The sequence below is a fragment of the Ornithodoros turicata genome, chromosome 1 (genome assembly GCF_037126465.1).
Source record: "Ornithodoros turicata isolate Travis chromosome 1, ASM3712646v1, whole genome shotgun sequence".
In the NCBI taxonomy this organism is placed as follows: domain Eukaryota; kingdom Metazoa; phylum Arthropoda; class Arachnida; order Ixodida; family Argasidae; genus Ornithodoros; species Ornithodoros turicata.
Window position 1 is genome coordinate 121,808,977 of NC_088201.1, and position 22,739 is coordinate 121,831,715.

The 22,739-nt window shown below is 43.5% G+C and overlaps 1 protein-coding gene across 1 annotated transcript in view; it reads right to left on the reverse strand.

The window, feature by feature from the left end:
• Positions 1 to 8,027, reverse strand: part of LOC135368533 (mucin-2-like) — a 35,948-nt gene extending 27,921 nt beyond the window's left edge. Inside the window, exon 1 of the mRNA XM_064601899.1 lies at positions 7,869 to 8,027. Coding sequence (XP_064457969.1) covers positions 7,869 to 7,905 — 37 coding nt within the window. The 5' untranslated portion in view covers positions 7,906 to 8,027. The remainder of the gene's footprint in view (positions 1 to 7,868) is intronic.
• Between the last annotated feature and the right edge of the window lie 14,712 nt (positions 8,028 to 22,739).

Consider the following 22,739-nt stretch of genomic DNA (forward strand, 5'->3'; position numbering starts at 1 on the left):
TGTGAACCTTTAATTGAAGAATAGTCCAGAATTCATGTTAACATTGTCTACTCTTATTAATTCACTGTCTGTGTTCTGAGAGCTTAGAAAAATCGAAACTATTTATTTGTCACAACTTCACACTGAATGTGGTACTGGCTCGACATGTAAGCTAAAATACCTGGATTCTACAATAATTGTGTTGAACTTGGTGCATTACCGTGGGCAATGCCACATTCACTACATTTTTAGTGGGTCTGGTGCACAAATACTGTGTGCATACTGCATACATACATACTGTTTGATAGGCAAAAATACCTGAGGAGTGCTGTGTAGTCTTTTTACCTAAAGTCCATACCCTTACTGCAAAGTCACAGTACGTAGAACAGCAATGTGCAGGTATGCTGCGATAGAGATTCATAACAGAAAGAAAACTGTTGAGAGCATCTAAATTTTAATGAGACGAGACGTTCGTGCACAAGGCTGCTCTTGTTAATGTCTAACATGAAGTTACAAAATCCCGGAATATATAAAACATGTTGTAATGTAGAGAGCGAGGGTTGCTACAGACATAAAAATAATTACACAATCATATATAATAAAATAAAAAGGGGGTACAACTCCCCCCTCAACTCAACTCGACAACTCAATAACTCTACTTATTCTCTACCTTACAACATGTCATATATTCTGGAATTTTGTAACTTGATGTTAGACCTCAAGAAGTACAGCCTTCTGTGCGAAAGTCTTCTTTCTGTTGTGCACAATCATTATACAGTAAATACGACTATCCATTTCTTGTCATTAAATGCTTTTTCTTTCTTTTTTTCTGCAGTGATGAGCATCCATAAGGACACATGGCAGAAAGGGAGTCTCTTTGAGATGACAAACCCTCATCACCTCATGAGGATACAATGGTTGACGAATGGTTCTCAAGTACATCGAAACTTCAACAAATAATTCATGAAAAAGCCAGTCAGTGCTAGCACCAGGAATTGAACGTGGACCGTCCTGCTACCAGTCAGAGATGTTACATTTCAGGTGCTCATTGACTTTTGGTGAATTACTTGTTGACTTTGTCCCAAGGTGGAGCTCGCCACAGCTCATTTGTCTATCTGTTAATGTTGTGGCGTGTGTTGCGTTTTTCTCTTTGTGTGTTCCAGACTCAGAACGGTAAATTTGGATCAGGTCAGGTACGTTTCATTTAGACATGGCAAACATAAAGTGGTGTTTCTCAACACAACTTAGCAGTGGCCTTCATGCATTACTGCCACGGCCATTAAGCGTGAATGGAAGGCTGCATATTATGCATGATGTAAAACCCCAAGACTAGGAACATGAAGGGACAAACACAAACACGTCCCTTTTTGTTCCCTAGTCACGGGGTTTTACATATGCATCATCTTCACCAGCTCACTTGCTTCCTAGCCATTTTTTCTGCCACATTATGTTCACTCTACTTCTATCGTGTGCTATGTAATCTTGTTCAAGTTCTGTCAAACGACGTGTAATGCTATAAAAACATTCAGTACACTGTTTATGTGGGTTGAATGGTAGCGCATAAATGCAGAAAGGGAACTGTCATGTTATGGAAAGTGTTTACGTATTGTACATTTAACTACTAATTTTATTGGTTAGCTTTCGCCGGCATATGATGTCAAGCCATGTTATATTAATTTGGAACATGTTCTTCTTAGTAGCCAGAGCAGCTGACACACATTGAGAACATAGCCCGTGTGTGTTTGTCTTTTCCACCGCAGCCCTTGGGTTTCCTCCCTGATGGCTACACATGTCAGGGATAGGTTTCAGAACCGGTAGTTCCCGCCAATTGTGAATTACTTTTCAGGGGATCATCACGCTGGCAGATGAAACATATCGTTTAAATTATTTGCAGGACAGGAATTGCGTAGCTTCACACAAATACTACTACTACGACGTAAGAGTGGTTTCAAATCTAGTTTTTTTGCATTCCTGACATTATCGCACGAGATGTAGTATCCACTATGATCCTTTATATGAGGGGTATGTACAGTGCAATCAACAGATGCTATTTACAAATCTGTGTTTTCTACTGTGTTGAAATCGGGTAGTTTGTATCTGAGAGATATAGTGAAACACAGGCAGCCAAGGACAGACTTTTGATGCCCTCGAGAAACATGGCAACACATTGCAGGGATTCTGGATGCTGCATAAATTTCCAGAACACACAGCTCAAGGCAGCGGTTAAATAACAAGTGGTTAGAGAAATACAAGACAGTTGCATGTGTAAGCAGTCTGCTGTTGGATTTGCTTCTGTCTGAGATACGTTATCTCAAAGGGAACGCACGGACACACTCCGAATGATACTAGGGCTGCCTGTGAAATAGAATGAGGAGAGGGGAAGATATATAACCCTTTTTTCTTGTCTGTTATTCTATTGGTTAACTTGTCATTTGCTTAGCAGCATATATGTGTATATTCCAGAGTCTGCTAATAAATGTATCAGTTGAGAGCTAGCAGTCGCATTGCAGATGTCTCATCCTGTCCTTGGCTGCTTGTGTTTCACTATGGCCATGCTTGCTTTTGCAAAAACAGAAAACAAACAAAGACAATAGAAAAACACGAAAAGAGCGACCTAAAAAGCTGCCTGTGCTAGTGCTCACATGGAGGGAATGCAATGAGGTAGCATGTTCCATTCATGAACTGTGCATAGTAGTACATATCACAGCGACAACCAATTATTCAGATTTTTTTTTGAAGTACTTTGTTTTTTTAGCTTTGTTTGCACAGTCTATTATTGGAGCTTTATGTGACTCCCCTCTTGAGCTACTTTAAGATTGCTGATGCTGTGCAGTTTGTTAATTTTGAAACTGTACTGTGCTGAGGTACAAAAACAGAATTGTCATATCTGCATTTGAGCACATAGGAATAATTTGTAAGTACTTTCCTTGTTGACATTAATATTTGCACCAGGTCACAACATTGTTGATTGATGGAAAATGTAAATAAATATATTTATTTGCTTGCCAAACAATGCACAAATGTCTTCTTTTCTAGTGAGATATTCCCTGTTGACCAGAAATAAATGTGGAAAAGTTAAAGGGGCACAATAATGGTAGAGTCTAGCATTGCTTTTTGCCACTTCACATATATTCACTGTTGTTCGTGTGCACATGTAGGAACAGGAAGGTAGAGCATGCGCATAAAAAATTTCGTATGCAGCCACACAAATGGTTCAGAAGATTAATTAGATGATGTCCAAGCATATATAATTGTGCTTGTGCAATGGGTATGCTAATGGATTGCTTCCATGAAGCCTTTTCATTTATTTTTTATAAATTCTTTTTATAAATGTTATTATTATTTTATATAAATTTCATATTACATATTGTATACTTATATTTTTATAAATTAAAAACTCAAATTACACGGCCCCTGTAAGTGTGCCCTTTTTAAATGGTTTGGTAACGTGTCTGAAACTGTAAAGGTAAGAGGCCATCGAGAATGCTGCAGACAAGGTTGCAACTTACATATTGCTTATCATGTCCTACATACAAAGTGATTTGTACAATAATTCCTGAGCACGGAATTAATTCCGACGATGGCCAGTGATGTCACCCGGGACGACAAGTCACATAATTGCCTCTAACACTTTTACACCCCATGGGCTGAGTTGTGAATTGAAAGAGCACTCTACAGAAGGATAAGGTGCACCTGATTTCTGGTATATATGCTATGCTCTAACTCTTCAGACACCACATTTCTAAAAACACAATTTCTAAGTGGCAATATGTGCTCTGGTACTTCTTTTGCGTCTGCATAGTGTGCAACCACATGGCTGCTGGAGCTTTCGTGTGCATGTTTTTGTGCGACGGTGTTCATTACAAACAATATCCAGATGTTAGACATAAAATGCAGTAGTTTGTAGCGTGCCACACAACGCAGCGTGGGGGTGTGATTCAAAGATTGCTTCTGGAAAATGCACAGAATCCCACAAAAAGTTTAAAATGTGATTTGTATTTCGTTTTACGTCTCTCGTCGTTACATACCATCGTCGACGCTGTTGCGCATTGATAAATCGTACGTAAAACTTTTCCCATAGTAGTATGCGGTTTCTCAAATACACAGCACAATTTTTTCCTGCAGGAATAAAACGCTGTCGGCATTTTCTTGCTAACACGGCTGTCGAAACGTCAGTCTCTACAATGGGCAAGTGATGTAAAGGCGCTAACGCAGACGAGACTTGATACAAATTGTACATGCTCACAAAACACAAACGACGAATTCCAGTCACAACATCGCACAGAGGTTGGTTCGCGAATGAGTTCGCAGCTGCTGCACTGTTTACTTATCGCGGAACGGTGGAACCCGGCTGTCCGCCATCTTCAAGCACAGATACGTGAAGCCGCGAGAAGCCGTAGCTGAAATCCACTGGCAAGTACGAAGGCGCGTACACGTCACAATGCCCGTTCGGGTGCATCTACGTCATAAAAATGGCTGCGCCCATGTGTGTTTCGGAATGAATTATCTATTTTTTTGACATGGTACTGTACCGAACTGAGAGAATGAAGGTGCATTTTGGGGAGAGCTGGATGTGGGCTTTCAGAATATCACAACCGTTTCGACTATTTGGGATATCGGCATAGCTGACCTTTAACGACACGAAAATGCATGAAAAAAGTTTGGTCCAGTTGTTCCAATTAACGGAGTCCATATTAACTAGGCACGACTGTACATATACCTATCTTTCAGTGCAAACATCATTTTGAAGCAATGTTCAACGACTCCAGGTAACGTGATAATAACCCGAAGTAATCATCACAACCTATGCCGCATTCATTCTGAGTTCTGACTACTCCATTGTCGTCAATACAAATTCTTACACATTCGTCGTTATCTTGGAGTTCCAAGAATAGCTGAAACACGGCAAGTCCTGGCTGAAGCTGGTGAACTCCCGGCTGAGGTTCTACGTGAATGCGAAAGGGCTCTGCACTTCCTACGTTTGCGTGCGTACATTCCCCGTCACCCGCTCCTCAGTAAATTTGATAGCGCCCTGAAAGCGACTTCTGTCAAGTATCACAGAGGACACGCGGGAGTTCCACTGGCTTCGTACCTAAGGACTTAACACCGCCGGACGCCCCCTGGTATCTGCTGGCTCCACCCAGCTTCGTAAGTTTTCCGAACGTTCTGGAACGAACAGATCAGGTTCTCCCTCAAGTCTATCGAGCCCACGTTTATGCTCTGGTCGACGAGAAGTTTTCTACGTCTGCAGTACCCTATACAGATGGCGCATCCAGAAACGGCAAGTCCACCTCGGTATTCGTCATACCATTCGAAGGAGGTGTGCAAGGACGACGCCTTTCGCATCCGACCTCATCACTAGCTGCGGAACCCTATGCCACTCATTTCTTTCCGCATCACAGCACGTCTTTCATTTTACCCCGCCGTAATGGGCAGTCTTCAGTGACTTAAAATCTGCACTGCAAGTTATTGAAAATTCTGGCACACGAGGCTCATCCGCACCCTTAGTGACGGATCTCTTAATGGCTTACCACCTTGTGTACGAAGTAGGACACAGCCGATTGTGGTGTCGTAGAGAATGAACAGTCCGACAACTTTTCTTTCGCCCTTGTTCGAGAATGTCGGCTGTGGTGAGCACGCCGCTGGTGACGCCGATCCACGCCGCCGCCACCGGCCCAAAATGCACCCAACACCGCCGCCGACAAAAGCGGCATCGGCGCACACCTAATTGCATGTCACCAACGGGAAAGGCGATTGAAGTTCTGCCACACCAAATACACCCACATGTCCAAGATTGTGGAGCAGCGGACTGAGTGCTGCACGTGGCCAATGACGAAGGCTAACATATGTTATACCACATACTCAGATGTAACATCGTTATGCACGAACACAGCGAATGAATGGCATCATTCCAATGTACCCTGTGCAGCTCACATGTAGAGACAGGCCCATAATTTCTCACGTTAACTAGTTCTTAAGCGAGACTGCTGCCATGGTCACCGTCATTAAGAGGCAAAACAGGCAGGCGTGGCGAACGAGAGCGCGAGAAGCAAGATACAAACAGGGTTCAACAGCGATTGTGGCGTTGCTCGCGACTAAACAAGAACATCGACCCTTTTGGCTGGTTGCAGATTTTTCACGGGCGAGTCCTTCCTGACGCTTGCGCTCGTGCAAGGTCTCGTCGACAGCTGGTCCCGTTTCCCTCTGCGCAGCCCCGAGATTCCTACACGATGCAGTCCGTTGCCTCGTGTAGGCAGCCCCGAAGTGGCGTCGCCCGGCCCTGCGGCGTCTTACTTGGCTCCCCAAAGCACTATACCAACCTGGAGCTCCCATCACTCCAGTTACTGAAGAGTAAATCTTTTTTATCCCGTACTGACTCTGTCTCATGCAGCCTCTATGCCACTATACCGAGAGTGACGTTGTCCTCCCCTAATGCAGACACTGTTAGCACGCCGTCCCTTGTGTAGATGTCCTCAGAGGCCCCAAGACATTAGAACTAGTCGTGCTCAATTACGAGGATTCCATACAGACGGTGCAAGTCTGGAGACACCATTTTCACACACGTACGAAAATATCTTATGGACCAGAGCCGTAGCGAGGCAAGTTTGCGCCCAGGGCAGAGAGAATCTGAAGTGCCCCTCCCCCCCCTCCCCCACTGCCGTCAGAAGCCCTGTAAACGAAGAAATTAAAACGCTTATTTGCACTGCCGATATCGTAAATTCAAATCTTCTTCGTTCCCGCTTTGTACTTCAGGGCCTGCCATTCGGCGCCATCTCTCGCGACGGCGCCCGGGGCAGCTGCCCCTTTCGCACCCCCGTCGCTACGGGTCTGTTATGAACACGTTCGAAAACGACGTCCCTAATAGCCTTACATTAAAGCGCGCTGTATACATTGGTTATACTTATCAGTTGATAATTTGAGAACACGTGCAAAGCAAGTTCAAAACTTTGTAGCTTGTAAACACGTCGCCTGAGATAATAAAATTTACATCATAACAGTCGAATCAGTCAATTAACTTCCTCGCCACGGGAGCTTGCCACAATGTTGCACGAAAAGACAACTCACGAACATCAATCCCGAGTGTTTCGTAGCCTCCACCGACGCCAGTGCCCACCAAGTGGACAAAGCGCTACATTTCGTATAGTTTGATCCATATTCAGTCTATCCCCACTCTCTTTTTTTTTTTCATGTATGTTCCTGTGTATGAATGAGCGTGCATGATAGAAAATGTAAGAGCGAACGGATCCAGAGTAAACGTGTTTCCGTGCGTCTCCACGAGGCACTGGTATGTTGTCGAGTGCGATGCCTTCACTCACCTCGAGGTAAGTTAAGGTGAGGTTCAGTCGCGGTTGTTTTTGTGTAGCCCCAGTAAGAATTATTTTTAATGATGACATACGCAAGGGCCCTGAACTCCTGCGAAAACCTCGCGGTTTCGAGACTAATGGATTCCATTGATCTTAGCTCCAACAGACGGCCCTGGGCGGCCCTCCAAAGCCCATCTATGTACTCCTCGCACGCTGCTCACACACGAAGGCGTTTCGAAAGACATTGTACTATTCAACCACACTTCATTAGCGTCGGTGACGGAATGAGCCTGTCACCATTGGAGACCCAAGCGAATATTTTAGTGGTGTTTTGTCCCCTAGACACCTTCTCATTGGAGACTAAGAAGCGCCAATATTAGTCATCAACTTGAGTCGTGATCGAAAAAAGGAACGTGAAGCGTTTTTTTGCAGATAAGTACTGGGAATTCTAACATATTGCATGTATTTGAAACGATATGAAAAATTTGTTACAAATTCTCTTTCCAAAGGTCCAGTTACAAATTATGATTTCTTACGAGGAGATCGAACAACTTAATTCACGGAAATCCCTAATGTTGCACTTACAAGAGGTCAGGAGAACAACGAGGATACCTCTACTCATGGCGGCAGGGTCTACTGTAACGCTTTGCGCTTGCAACGTCGGTGTTCGGAAGGTGTAGCACGGTGCTGCGTGCGTGACAAGCGTCCGGCTTGCTTTCCCTCACCACCTGCACGTTAAACCAGTTTATGTAATACTGCGTTGTCTGGGTACATTTAGTTAATATCGAAGTGAATCCCAAATGTCATTACGAGACAAAGGAACTTGCCATGGTTGACAGCTCAATCACATCGTTTAGTGATTACCGCATCTCTTAGTAATAGCAATAAAAATTTAAAAGCCGACAAATACTGTATGAAGGCGATACACATTCTGACTGCAAACGATTACGGCCCAGAATTCGATCCGAGCAATATAGCATTTTATTTCTTGCACATTCGAACAACTCAATTTCGAGTCCTCATTCATGTGTCACTCAGAAAGATGGATTTACTTTCTAATGTCTGTTTGAATGTCCAACTGCGTGCAAAATGAACAAGAGGCAAAACATTGGCGTTCGCATCCAAGTTCCTGTCATACTGGCTTATTTTCACTAAGTGCAGCGCTGACACCTATCAATATTGACATTCGATTGTGCTGTAGATTCTGTACCAAATACAAAACAATTGGCCCAGTCGGCATTTGCTCTTGTAGGAACGTTGAATCTAACGGTGTCGAGGTTGCCGTTGAATGTAGGAACGTTGAACGCTGTCGAGTGTTGAGGAACGTGGAGTGTGGAATGTTTGCGCCGAATCATCGTTATTTCAGGCCTACTTTGTCAAGCGTGGGTCGTGAACGTAGAAAAAACGTTAATTCAACACTAAGCTTTCAAGCGTAGATATCTCACAAATAGCAACGTTGACAAAAGCGAATTGGTGCTGACAAGCTGGTGCATGACTGGGTTACCAGCGCGCGATGAAAACGTTGCTGCTGCCTTCAAAGGATTGTCAACGTTGGAGAAAATTTGAACCGAAGCGCCCGATTTCGATGTACGTACTTGTGAATTTTGCTGGTAGTAGTGAAATGGGTGATACGTTAGATGTTTGCTCATGATTCATGATGTGATGACTCATTACCAGTGGTGACTGCGGTTGGTTTATTTTGATTGACGTCAGCTGCTATTATATTTTTATCGTCTCTGCTCTACAATCTGCGAAAGTGAAAAAACAGTGTGGCAGATCTGACTGACGAAAGATGAGCAATTAGTGGCGGCCGCTGATGTGGTGCATTCCTGGGGGGAAAACATTACGTGCCTCCTGCGGAACGAAACCGCTACCGGAAATGTAAGCATGTCTGCGAGACACACAGAAGCTTCACAAATTTCACATGTGTGGAAGAGCTGTGACTGCTTCAAGGTGCTCGTGGGAAAAGAAAGAAAAAGACCAAGACACCGGCCGGCGCCAGGGGTATTAGGCAGGGACACGTGAGATGATCGGGAAGAAAGTGACGTAGTCGAGTGCATTCCACGTATAATCAAATCTGTACCTATGGCAAAAGACAGTGCGACACAAAGTGTTGATGAAAAGCTGCGATAGCACACCTCTTTCCGTGGCTTACGTCATGCATGAAAAATGCTGGGATTGTTAGCCAATTTTGTTTGCATTGAATTGTTTGGCGCTGCATAAGGTATACAGTGTGGGTTATAAAAATTGCAGTGTGTGTCGCATTCACTGTGAGTACCCCGGAGGGACCTTGATGGATCTGTAGAGTCTGGTAATCCACCAATCTTGCCATTATGACAACATACTAAACACAGCAAACCATGAGAGAACTGATGTTTTGAGGCTGGAACAACATAGAAGTGACAAATAACGATACTAAATGTATAAAATAATTTGTATGTAATGATAATAAATAATGTAATGTAATAATGTAATGATAATAAATGTATTTGTCCCTTCTATGTTGTTCCAGCCTCAGAACATCAGTTCTCTCATATTCAACAGTTGCCGCCTGGGTCGATCCCGTCGTATGAATGTGTGTATGAGAGAGCAGAAATGTAAGAGTGAAAGGAGGATGAGTGAGAGAGAGTGGCTGGTTTGTCCCTTCAGCTGACGCACTCTGGAAGTCGCTGAGAAGGCGTGTTAGCTTAGGTCAATTGGTAGAGCCCTGGACCGGCAATCCAGAAGATGTGGGTTCGACTCCTACAGCTGGCTAACCTTTTCAGTTACTTTCAACTTTCACAGCAAACCACTTTTTCGCAGAAGCTTATCAGTACATTTATTTACGTGCAATGGCCCTCTGAGACTCAATTACAATGGTAAACTTTCGTAACATCGGAACATGAACAGAAAAAAGAAAGAAAGAGGAGATCGCCAGAAAGCCTGTGCAGTATTCCAACGAACGTGCTTTTCTTATCAGATGATACAATGCAGGTCGTGAAGACAACAGAAAACTTACATAATTCGCAGAATATGGCCGCGAACTTACTTCATTGCCTCCCTCCTGCTTCTATTAGTGACTTTCGGTTGGCGGCTAAAGTTGACCAACCATTGTTTCTTTGAACTTGTACAAAACTGCACTAGATTTTTCTACCGGGCTGTGTTATGAGTGCTGGTTATTGCTTTCACGTTTCCCCTAGCTCTGAACCAAAATGCAAAAGAAATGCTGCCTAAAGCTGTTTTTCCAAGTATACGCTGGAAATGACTCACGTCGTCACGACCGATTACTTGCATTTTGAGGTAGAAAAATGTGCTCCACTCTTTCGCGCTTGATATGCTGTTAACCATATAAGGGCATAGCTTTGAGCCGTTTCATAGTACACCACAAAATAAGGCACACGCGAGGTGCAATCTCCACCTGCATAAACTACGAACTACGCTTCAACTCCCCATAAAAGTTTTGGATTTTTATCTGATTAGACTGGAATCGCCCCTGTGTTGCACACATTGAAACTAAAAATCTGCCAAATTTTAGCCTGTAGAAATCTAAACTGCCAGATGTGCACGCCATTAGAGTGGAGATCGATGCCTCGAATAATTCGAATTATTCGACAAAATAGTACTGGAATGGAATGTCGAATACATGATTGCAGTATTCGGCTTCAATATAGAATACTTTCAATCTTCGCAGAGCCCTACACAAAACACAGGGCTTCGGTTATACAGCTTCAGAAAATTAACCGTCCTTAAGCCTAATTAATTTTTTACCGATTTATCTGACGAACAAGATGCAGACCAGCTGTATGCAGGGTGGAATACAAGAATGGATAGGGCAAGTATCCAAACAGTCTGGAAGAAGTGCCTTGAAACCCATGGTGCTGAACTTGCACTGAGAATATCAACATTTCGTCGTATGTGCACATACTCCAGTTCTCTTTACACACATGTCTTAACATGTATGGGCTCAACTCACATAGTATCTACTCATCTGGTTACTTACTCCTTGTTTTGCAAACACTTTGACCTACTGGGGCAAAGAGAATAATGTTGACACAACGGGAGTCATTACGAACAAAGAGAACAGTGCGTAGATGTTCAGGACTTATCTTAAAGGGAGGGTCCGCAACGGTTGTGCCCAAAATTAAGTGAAAGTTGATTTCAGCAGAGACCACCCCCCAGATGCTGACAACAGCCTCCGTTTCGTATAAACGTGCGCGTATAATTTACAAACACCGAAAACGATAAAGCGAAACCGAAACTATGAGAGCAGGCGGTGGCATCGGAATCGAGGAGCGCCACGCCGTGACGTCAGTCGCGAGATTCGTCTGCCGTGATTCCCATGTGTTGTATTGCATTGAAGCCGCCAGGAAGCAAGTTACGCTCAACGTGCAGTCATGGAAACCGACTCCGCATCAGAATAGAACTCCACGGGACTTCAGCCCGATTCAGACGTGTATTCTAATGAGGAGAATGACTTCACCGCCACCATAAACCACAACGACTCGCCGTATTCGACGGACCCTGTACCAGTGCGCGCGTCGCTTGAAACCGAGGCCTCGGACCCATACACTGAAGACTGTCTAACTCGGAGTAACTAATGATGAGTTTCTAATAGGTTGTCGCACATTCTTATACAGGGTGTCCCAGAAAACGTGTCATTGAATTATAATTAAAAAACTACACCAACTAGAGTCATGCGGTCAATGCCATTTGTTCTTACTGGGTTTTTGCCACCTCCTCATATGAATGTCGTGTAACGTAAGTTTAATTATGTAAATTTTTGCGAGCTTAAGTCGGAAATTTGCCTAGTAAAGGTAACTTTGTAACCCCGCCAATGTGAAGAGCGTGTCTAATTTAGTCAAATTAATGATAATTGACAGGGATATTCAGGAGCTATCCCATCGGAGAAAATAGCCGAACATCATACTCTACGGAGGTCGCACAGAATAGCGCACGATGAATTTTTCAGCGCAATCTTTGTCAGTCCGACGAAAGGAGGTTGGAAACCCAGCCCTCCCCGACATCGCAGAAAGAGATAAAACAGGCACGGCTTATCATGTCCGACTTTCGCTGGGATTTTGCTTTCCCTCTCCCAATTTTAGAAACTGTTACTTTTTCTACTATCACTCTGTGGGCTGGCTTCGGAACCTCCTTTCGTCGCACTGAGAGCGATTGCGCTCAAAACGTCATCGCGCGCTATTGTCCGGTGCTCCGAAAAGCATGATATTCGGCTATTTTTTCCGATGGAATAGCTCGTGAGTATCACTGTGAATTATCATGAATTTGAGTGTATTCGGCACGCTCTTCATATTGGTGGGGTAAAAAAGTGACCTTTACTTGGCAAATTTCTGAGTTCAGTTCGCAAATATTTACATAATTAAACTTGGAGTAATGACATTCACATTAGGAGGTGGCAGAAAGTAATAAGAACAAATGCTGTTGACCGCATGATTCTAGGTGGCGTAGTTTTTTTTTATTATAATCCAATGACACGTTTTCTGACACGTGCCACGGGTGCACGCGTAATATGAAACATGTTGCAGGTGCACATGCGGTCGGTGCCTCCCGCAGGTGCCCGCAGGTGCCACTCCGAGTTCCCGCATGAGCCGTCTTTTCGTGTCGAACATTCCTGGCTCAAAATGATGAGAACATATCGTTCTCGAGCTGGTCTTCCTCCACTTGATTTTGCGCAGCGCCATTTCCCACTCCAAACGACGTTGTTTGGCCGTCGGAAACTGGAAATATGCTACGTCTGTTGTTGTATCCGACCTGTTGCCACAACTGATTATACAGCATGTCTTACCGGCCATCGTGGTGGGTGTAAGATCAGTGTGCGACGTAACGAACACAATTGCTACGGAAAATTTCCTTCGTCAAAACTGCCAAAACACACAGCAAAGCAAGGCGGACGGCGCGGGATATCTCGCGACTTACATCACGCTCGGTGTTGCTTGCAGAAAAGCGCTCGTGGCTCGCACTACCCTGTCACCGAGCGCGTCATAGAAGAAAATCATTTTTATAAAGTTTGACTCAGTTTTCGAAGGAGATATTTTACAGGCGTGGTCGTTGATGGCTAAAGGTGACGAATATTCGAAAATCTCGGAAGGGACCTTATGCGGATTCTCCCTTTAAAGAGAAAGGCTCCACTTGTGTAGTATTCACCCCACTTGAACTGCGAGGCATGTTGATGTGAGAAATCTGCGAGGCAAATGTGTCATTTTGTTTTGTAATATTGTGCGTTGGTGCGACCAATGATGCGTGCATAGCTCGTACGCAAAAATGTGAAATACGAAGCACTCATATCATAACATTAATTTGCTGTCTAATTTACAGGGTGGCGTGTGATAAAAATATGCATCTTTCGTTGCACCTTCCTTCGTAATTACAACATACACAATGACTCTTCTGTGTCCAAGTGTTTAGCGTATTGGTTCATTTTTTCGTAGTAAATTCGGAAATGATTGCTTTTTTAATTGCACAGTGGGAACAAAAAAATGTGCTAACCCCACGGCCCAAAAAGGGTGTGGTCGCGTTGTGGAGGGCAGTTGATGTGCTCTTCGGCAGATGGTGCTGAAAGTGTAACAAAATTCTTCCCATTCAAATATTGCATGCTGGATACAGGCGCACATTGGGATGGGCATGCTGCATCAAGATGAAGGCCTGTGGAGGTAGTGGCATTATCTGCCGAAGAGTGTGCAAACATGCTTCGCTTGTCATAGCGCTTTGCACATTTTTTATTCCCGCTGTTCACCTGAAAAACTAAACCACTTCTAAATTTGGCAATATGAAATGGACCAATGTGCTCTATCCTCGGACACCAGAACGGTCATTCTGCGTGGACTAATTGCAGAGTATCGTGCCGCGAAAGATATGTGCTTCCATCGCGCGCCACCCTGTCATTCTGCGTTGAGTAATTGCGGAGTATGGTGCAGCGAAAGATAGGTCCTTCCATCGCGCGCCCTGTAGATAAATCTGAATTCATTTCGTGGGTGTTCACATTACAGGGCACACTGTTAACGTCATTCGGTACAAACGCTTTGGCCATATTTCTTCTTTTGTTCCTACATTGTCGAAGAATGTATGCAATTATCCCGAGTTTGTAGTCTTGGAAAATACTTCACTGTGTAGTCCCTCACACGATGAAATTGAGGCTTCATAGATGTGCTGTTATTTTTTAATTATTATCATTATTCTGCCCTGGTGCGGCAAGTGCTGTGTGCACCTGCACAAAAATATTTGCACAATGAAGCACTAAAGTCGTATATAGTGTTATGTTTCTATTGTAATGCAGATAAGCAATAGCATTCATTCTACGTATCTTCAGGGTCATGGCACATTCTTAACGTTACTAAATGGTTTCGGCCGTATTTTTTCTATTGTTCCTACATTGTGGAATTGAAAAACTGTATGTGAATTTCCAGAGTTGCTAGTCCTTGAAACAGCCTCACTTGTGTAGTCACGCACTCAGAGAAACTATGAGGCATAATGGTGTGCTCTGTCACTGTTTTTTGTCATTATTATTGGGTCTTGATGTGGCAAGTGGTGTGTGCATCGACTGCATAAAAATTTGCCAAATGATGCTCTAATGTCATAATGTCCTTTTTGCATTTTTTTGTTCTAATGTGGATAAGTTATTCCGCTTTCCTTCTGCAAATTTTCACATTGCAGGTCAGTTTGCTAATGAGCATTAAGTGCAAATGTCTTTTTGTCATTTTTCCTTTAGTTCCCTTGTTGTTCAAAAACATTACGAGTTGCAGTGCCAAATGTAAAGCAAAATGGTAGTTTTCCCTCAACTGTTCCTGTGAACTGACAGAGATAGATCAGTGCAATACAAAATGTGCATGAAGTGTACAATAAAATAAGTTATGCTTATTTCAGTGTCATGCAGCTTCTGCGGGTTTCATTATAGCACTCAGGTATGCTCCGAAGTTCTGCTTGGAGGAGAAACCCATTCCGAATTTGCTACCTCGGCTGCGACCAGTTGCAAAGTGGTATTCTGAACAGGGACGGGCTCCAAACTGGTTTATTCAACTGAGACCAGTTCAAGCTGGGACCAGCTGCAAGCTGGTTTATTGAACTGGGAACAGTTCAGTTTGAACTCATTGAACAGTTTGAGAGTTTGAACTGGTCCCAGTTGGAAAATTTTTCATCTGGGCTTTGAGCGTGGTTTTTGTGTTCGGCTGGTTCACACAAACACATTTTTATTATGAGAAGGGTAACATTGCCTTAAGTTTGAGTTTGTCTTCTTTCTACCGCAGCACTGCGTATGCCAGTACACGCCGGACACCTGCGCGTCCACGTTACAAAATACGAAGAGGACGAGGTGGTGGCCGTGGTGGTGGTGGTGGTGGTGATGGTGATGAAAGGGCACGCCGTTGTCGGCCTCACACAGGTGGGCAACGTCACGACTGACGCCCTGGGGGAATGTGCATCCTGGGCCGAATTCTAAGGGAACTGTGCCAACATATATCAGAGAGCGTCTGAGGAAAAACCCCAGACAGCACAGCCTGCACCGGGATTCGAAACCCGCGTACGTCCCATTACAAAGAGGAGGACCTAGGGCCTTCCCGAATGTACAGCGTTTTGCAGTTGTGGGTACTCTGTAGCCTTATGGCAAGTGGGCAACGTAAGTGCGCGAGTTAATTCTTTTCATTTTCTCTTATATGTTTCCTTCTTCGGTGTTTTTCTGATTATTCCTTTTGAGCGATTTGTTATGCTCTTTTTATGTCAGGTTCCCATTCGACAATTTTGCACTGAAGTTTGTACTGCACCCTACAAACACTTTTTTAGTGTGACAAGGGTAGCATTGCCTAAGGTTTGAGTATTGTCTTCCTTGTACCGCAGCACGGCGTGTGCCAGCACGCGGCGAAAGCCTACGTGCCCATGTTACCAAAAACGAGAAGGTTGGTTTCGCGATATAAGCATATTTTCGCGTTGTTCGCGCAAGTTGGTTTCGCGATATAAGAAACCACCCGATAAAACGGGTGGTTTCGCGATAAAGAGCAAGACGAGATGAATTGAATTACATTTATACATTTCTGATACATGTCGTATGTATTGTACGCCGACGTCACGAATGTGAAAAAGTACACAATTTTTCTCGTCCCTCTCTGAACAGGTTTTTATTAAACTTCTATAGCCATTCCAAAAAAAAACTTCGCATTCACTTTCTCTCGAAATATTTCAGGAATCGAGAGACACCAAATTTATATGTCTACCACTTTTCGTTTTTACAAAAAGCATGAAATGTGAGTACGCATACACACCGACTGAAAGCCCAGTGAACCATGTCACTCTGTGGCGCCATCTGGTGGCGCAAAGGAGAAACCGCCCGGAACGTATCCATCCGCCGAGCAAGCGGTGCGCATGCGCAGCATAGTGCTCTTTTTCTCTCGCTTTCTCATCCTCTTTCTCTCTTCTCATTACTTTCGTGGCCCACTGACTGAGGGCATGGTCTTGGAGACCAGTACAAAAGGTTGTTTAGCTGCTCGTAAAAGGGATTATCCTCTGAGCCCGCATAGTCGTGCCTGTGTAATGTAAAGAGGAAGCACACTGAGACAAACAACCCTCTTCTATTCTCTCTCTCTCTCTGCGCACGGTGCGCGTATAGAATAGTGAGACGAGTTTATTAGCTTCACGTGAAACGTCAATTTGCCCGATTTTGCTGGTTCGAGTTTTTGCAGACTCAATCAACTGTTTGAACTGTCTCATAAGGCTAACGAGAATCTCTCGTATTTCCGGTTAGTGCAAGCCGGGATGTACAGTCGTTCTTTACGGTAACGATCAACAGGACTGTGCTGCAATGTTCGTAATGCTGAAAAATGTTAGAAATTCTACCGTCGCCTCCCATAATAATAATTCACCGTTTCCTTTTCTTTTCGCTAAGAGTGCACGCCTCAGTCAGTCACAAACTACTGAAGTTTTCGGGAGGGCCTCGATATTCCCGGTTGCGAAATCCACGATCTCGAAATTCGCGGGGTATAAGAAAAAAATGGTCCCTGGTTGTGTGGACTGAAAAAATGGTCCCGCAAGCGCCTGCGCTGCCAAAAATACAGGGGATAATTGTGGACTAAAAGCCCCTGAAATATAGGTGCAACTATGAACTGAAATCTAGATAGCCGATAAAGCACATCACAGCCGACCGAGCGTTATCATTCGCTTTGCGGATTTGTTGAAATTGGAAGACATAGGGTTCTTTTTCTCTGTTTCCCATGTGTTAATGAATAATTAAATCTACGTTCCATTCAACGAGCAACATAAAATGGATATAATTCGCTGCAATTGTTCGCTAGCGATATTGTTCGCTGGATGCTAGTATTTCTGTGGTGTTGGTCAGATGCAGGTTTTACAGTTGTCCCTACATCTTTTCTGTGTCGATGTTTATGGGTTATAAAAGCTCTACACCCACTTATTCAGTTGTTTCATTGCCCTTACAAGTCCGCTTCTGCTGAAAATACGGTTCATTAACATAGAAAGTATTAGAGAACAACTAGAACATCACTGTCTAACCAACAACAGAAAAAAAAAGAGCTATATATGAAAATACTAGTATTCCGGTTGAGTTGGGAACTACGTCCGACGATATTCACGTTCAGCGAGCGTGAAGTCAGAGCCTCAGGATAGCGGGCATATGCATTTCGTTTCATTGGTATGAATACAGAAGGTAATATGTCATTGGGCTCAGTATTCTGTAGTACTCCCCTTTATAAAAGAGCGCGGCTACCATTTTTTCAAGAAATCTGCCAGAAATATGTAGAAGGCAGCAGGACATTGGAAAATCGCTAGTGATGAAGCAACTCGTGTCATAGTCAAGATTTATTTGTTGTTGTTTTTTCCTTACAAACAAACAAACAAACATTTATTTGTTGTTGGAGAATCGCTTCCTAATCTTGCCGCGTCGTCTGTACTCAGCAAACTTTGCGAGAGAGGAACAGAAAGAACAGATGTAATCGGCACAATGCAAGCGCCGCAGCGGGTGTAACCGCATTTATGTTACTTGTTCAATGGTTTTACTGTTCATTAACATGAACGCTAATTTAAAAAATCCCGTCTCCCAATTTAAACAAATAACGTGATAACACTTGCTCGGCTATGATCCTATCCCTCAGCTGTTCGGCGCTCCTGTAATTTTCGGGATACGGAAAAATCGTCCCCGGAGAAATCGTCTACTGCTGGAACCTAGGTTAGAACCGGGTCCTAGGTTACTTTTTTGAGGTTAGGTTAGTTTAGGCTTGTTTTTGACAGTCCATCGTCCACAATCAATCGTATCGTCCTCATCACATTATAACTGGATATTCAGAAATCCTAAGCTGTTATTTAAAGAAAAGTAATTGATAACAGTACAAACGTGAGTAACAAACATCATAACAGCATGTTCAGCCGAAAGGAACATCGTGTCGCCTATAAAATTTTATACGGAACATTACCTTCATAAGCCTAACCATGATTTAGCGTTTTAGCATTAGTCAGCGTTTATTTTGAGGGCTTGTATTTGTATACGGTTTATTTCAGAAAATTGATTTTGAAGGATGGACTTTTAAGCGTGGAATTTTTTATGTTCTATTTTAAATGATTTATTTCGCCGTACAGCCCTACCCACAGATGGGCACGCCCGCTACGCTACGCTATAGCGCCGTTCGTGAAAACTACCTTTCGTGATACTCTTCTTGCGGAGATGATTTCTCCGGGGGATATTTTTTCCGGGCCGAAAATCCGGCCTCTCGGGCGAGGATTATATGAAATGACTTCTACGTGATCATTCCTTCAGTTGGCAACTAGCGCTTAGATTCATCTCTGGAAACCCCTATTTTGCAATTCCTTCTGTGTATGCGTGTCTTCCCACTTCGCCTATTCCCATTTCGCCTAATGCTTTTTAGCGGATTATCTCGCAATCCCTTAGGGGGTTCACCAACTTCCAATTCAAGGGGGTCCCATTTGGCCTAACGTATGCTGCAGACAGTCCCACTTCGCCTACTGATCCGTGTCACGTGATGAAAGAAGGCGGTCCACTAGCGTGCTGCCAAAAGTCACTTTCGCATCTTCACATACACACGCACACACACATAAAGGGGTGATGATGTCATAACTTTACAACCTCGTTGGTTTTATTCAAGCATAGCATTGCGTTAAATGCATTTTTTAGTACCTCTTGAAAAGTAAATGCGAGAAATGTGTTATTCTTTGTCGGGAAGTCAAAGTTAGTTACGCATCTCCATATGGCACCTTTATCCCATTGCTAGTTCTATACCAGCGTGCTGCCAAAAGTCACTTTACCTGTTATATTTCGTATCTGTGTGCTAAACTAATGAGGTCTGTCACAGTTCACGTGCACAGGGACTCCAGGGACGTCACGACCATCTGGTTGGTCACGGCGTACCCTTCGCCATGCCTTCGTGTTCACTCCGCTCTATTCACGAGTGGAGTTTTCTTTCTTTCTTTTTATTATTGTTATTTTCTTTTGAAGTGAGCAGAAATCCAAAAATCTGCCTCTTATTTTTTTAATTCCAAGTCGAATTCCCTGAGCCGCACGAAAAACCTGTGTCCCTGCTAGTGATTTTGCAATGTGGTACGCTCTAAAAACTGAACTTCACCGCATAGCACGTCCTGCGCCAACCATTGCGACGAATGGATTATCGCCTCTGATTCGAGGAGAGAGGGAGGCGTACGCCTTTTTGTGTCAATTATCATATATCCAAATTGACACAAAAAGGCGTACGCCCCCCTCTGTCTTCGAATCAGGAGCGAAAACCCTATTATACGTGGCAATGGTTGGCGCAGAGCGTGCTATGCGGTGAAGTTCAGTTTTTAGAGTGCAGCAGGTCCATTTCCGTGTCCAGTCTATATGGAAAGTTATCACCTTTTTATGTTAAAGATTCACCCATCCATCCATTCATGAATCAACGAAAACAATTTACTCGATAATAATTCATTTTATTATTTGTGGTATCGCACACACATTAGTTTGCAAATGTAAAGGGTCCTTGTTTCGGACGACGTAAGGTAGTCGTCGGACGAGCGCATTCATTTCTTACAGACGTCACTATCGGGGCGGGGCATGTAAGTCACGCACACTTGTCGACAGTCCCGTTTCGCCTAATGAGATTGCTCAGCAGTCCCATTTCGCCTAACGCCAGTCACCCCTCCCGCCTCTTTAATCCGATAATCTGAATTGGGCGAAATGGGAATATGCGAAATGGGATGTAACCCTGTGTATACGTTGCCCTACAAGAATAGTGATTTTCCTAAAATACGCATAAATTTAGCTCACATCGTGTCCAGTTCTTCAGCTTTTTCCACCGACCGAATTCCACATTTTCAAGTTTGAAATGAATTAACTGACACGATCATCTGGAAAACAACAACAAAACAGAACGAACACAACATCTGAAAAACAACAACGAAATCTGGAGGAAAAAATTTACGCTTCAGAAGTTCTTCTAAAAAAGCATATATTTTCTTGTCCCACATGAAAGGAGGTCGAACTGCACTTTTTCCTACACTCAAACAAGAACCTCATATGTTGTCAGGTGACCATTGTTATTATTTTTTTACTCTGTGTCATTTTATTTTTTGTCGAATTGTTCTTCTTGGCGTCCTGGAAAACAACAAAAAAAGAACAGTGTCTGTTGGGAATATCGCGACTCCCGCTCCGAGGCCTCGCCGCTCGACCTTTCCATATCTTCCTTGGTTGGTTTCCTGTGCGTCGACTTGAAGCCTTTTTCGCCCTTCACCTCCTTTGTACAGTTTGGCAAACTGGCACACAAAGCCAAGACGAAAGCAAGTCCCCTGTCACTGGGGATTCTCGACTGACATCATTTTTTTGGGTGGTGTAACGTGAAAAAAAAAAAAAGAAGGGAGAACATGGGAGAAAGGAGTCTTTCAAACATGTTACTGGAAGTCTCCGTGTAGTAATAAGCAGTCTATTTTGCGACGGAAATTTTGAAAAGTATTTTGCACCATCGCCTTGAAAATGAATTCAGATATTTGATAATACTTACTTACCAGAAATATACATATCAAAATGTCATTTTTGCAAGAATAATAGAGGTATTATCAAGGTAAATTGATTGTAAGCGAGTGCAGAAAAAAAAAAGGAATACTGTTTCGAGCACTAGATTTTCCAGACTGGCATTGTAAGCGCTGTGTGTAGGAAATGTTTATAGACTAATTTACAGCCGTTGGTACATCCAGTTGAGAGCCTCCGAGATACCGACATCTCGGGCGAGCTTTGATAGCATATGAAGTAACCTTTCCATGGCCACTTCCTGATTTCTTAATTGGCAATCGACTAGTGCTCAGACTCAGTGCTCAGCTCAGACATTCGTTTATAATACCATCTGTGTGTGTATTGCCCATATTACCATACGTACTATCCTATCACACTTGTACGTCGGCATACAGTAAGTATGCACTAGTACAACAATTCGAAGAGCAACTAAAAATTCCATAATCATTCAGTACAGACGCCAGTGATTTGTGAGAACAACAATTATAGCATAAATATATAACAACAAAATAAAAATAACAAAGTACTCACACAGCAATAGGAGACAAGCAAAAAGACGTGAATGTCTCGAATCGAACTGCGGACGTTTCGTATCAAAGGTCGACACTTTACCTCTCAACAAACAGCGCAGGGGAGCGTGCCACCTTAAACTTGCGACCCCAACCGTCACAATGGGGATTATTTCGGAGTCGGAGGCGAACGGCGTGATAAGGCACGGCGAGCGTGGCGCCATCTAGAATCGGGAAAATCGTGAATCAGAGTTGCTCCCCAACTGATATGGCCTCTTAAACAGGAAGCAACGTTCACATCTCGGAGCCGTAGACCAAGATGTACACGTGTGAACAGATGAATACAATGCACCCCCTGTTGCTGGCCCTGCGAAAAAACAATTTCGTCATGGGACGAGCGGCCATGATAGCGTGGGTGTTAGCAGGAGTCAGCTGTGCACCAACGATGTCATGTTTTCTTGCAATATACCTATAATGGGAGCACATTCAAAAAATGCAAACATCCAATCTCTGCCTGTACGTATAGGTCTAGGTAAGAAATGGACCTTACCTGAACCTGCCTATTTTCTGTGCGGTCATCATGATGCCCTTCTGTTTGGAGTTGGCAAAATATGTGATAACTGTATGTTTTTCGAATTGATATGTTTAATTAAACGTGTTATGATTTATTTTTCTGTGTTCGTGTCTGGTGTTTCTGCCTGAGTGAGGAAAAGGGAGTACAACGCAAACGAGGTGCGCGAATGTAAACGTGCCATGGCTAATTATGCATTACTTCTTATTCATACTGCTGACGTCATCTCTGACGTCATTTATTTACATTCGTAGTAGTCCGCGCAACGGAAGGATGGCGCTTACCGTCTCTATAATGGCGTCATTCTGAAGACACATGGGCCTATGCGAGTTGCGCTACCTGCTTAGATATACCTTGTAGCATCGCTCTGCAGTCCTTTGGAGCAATCTCAT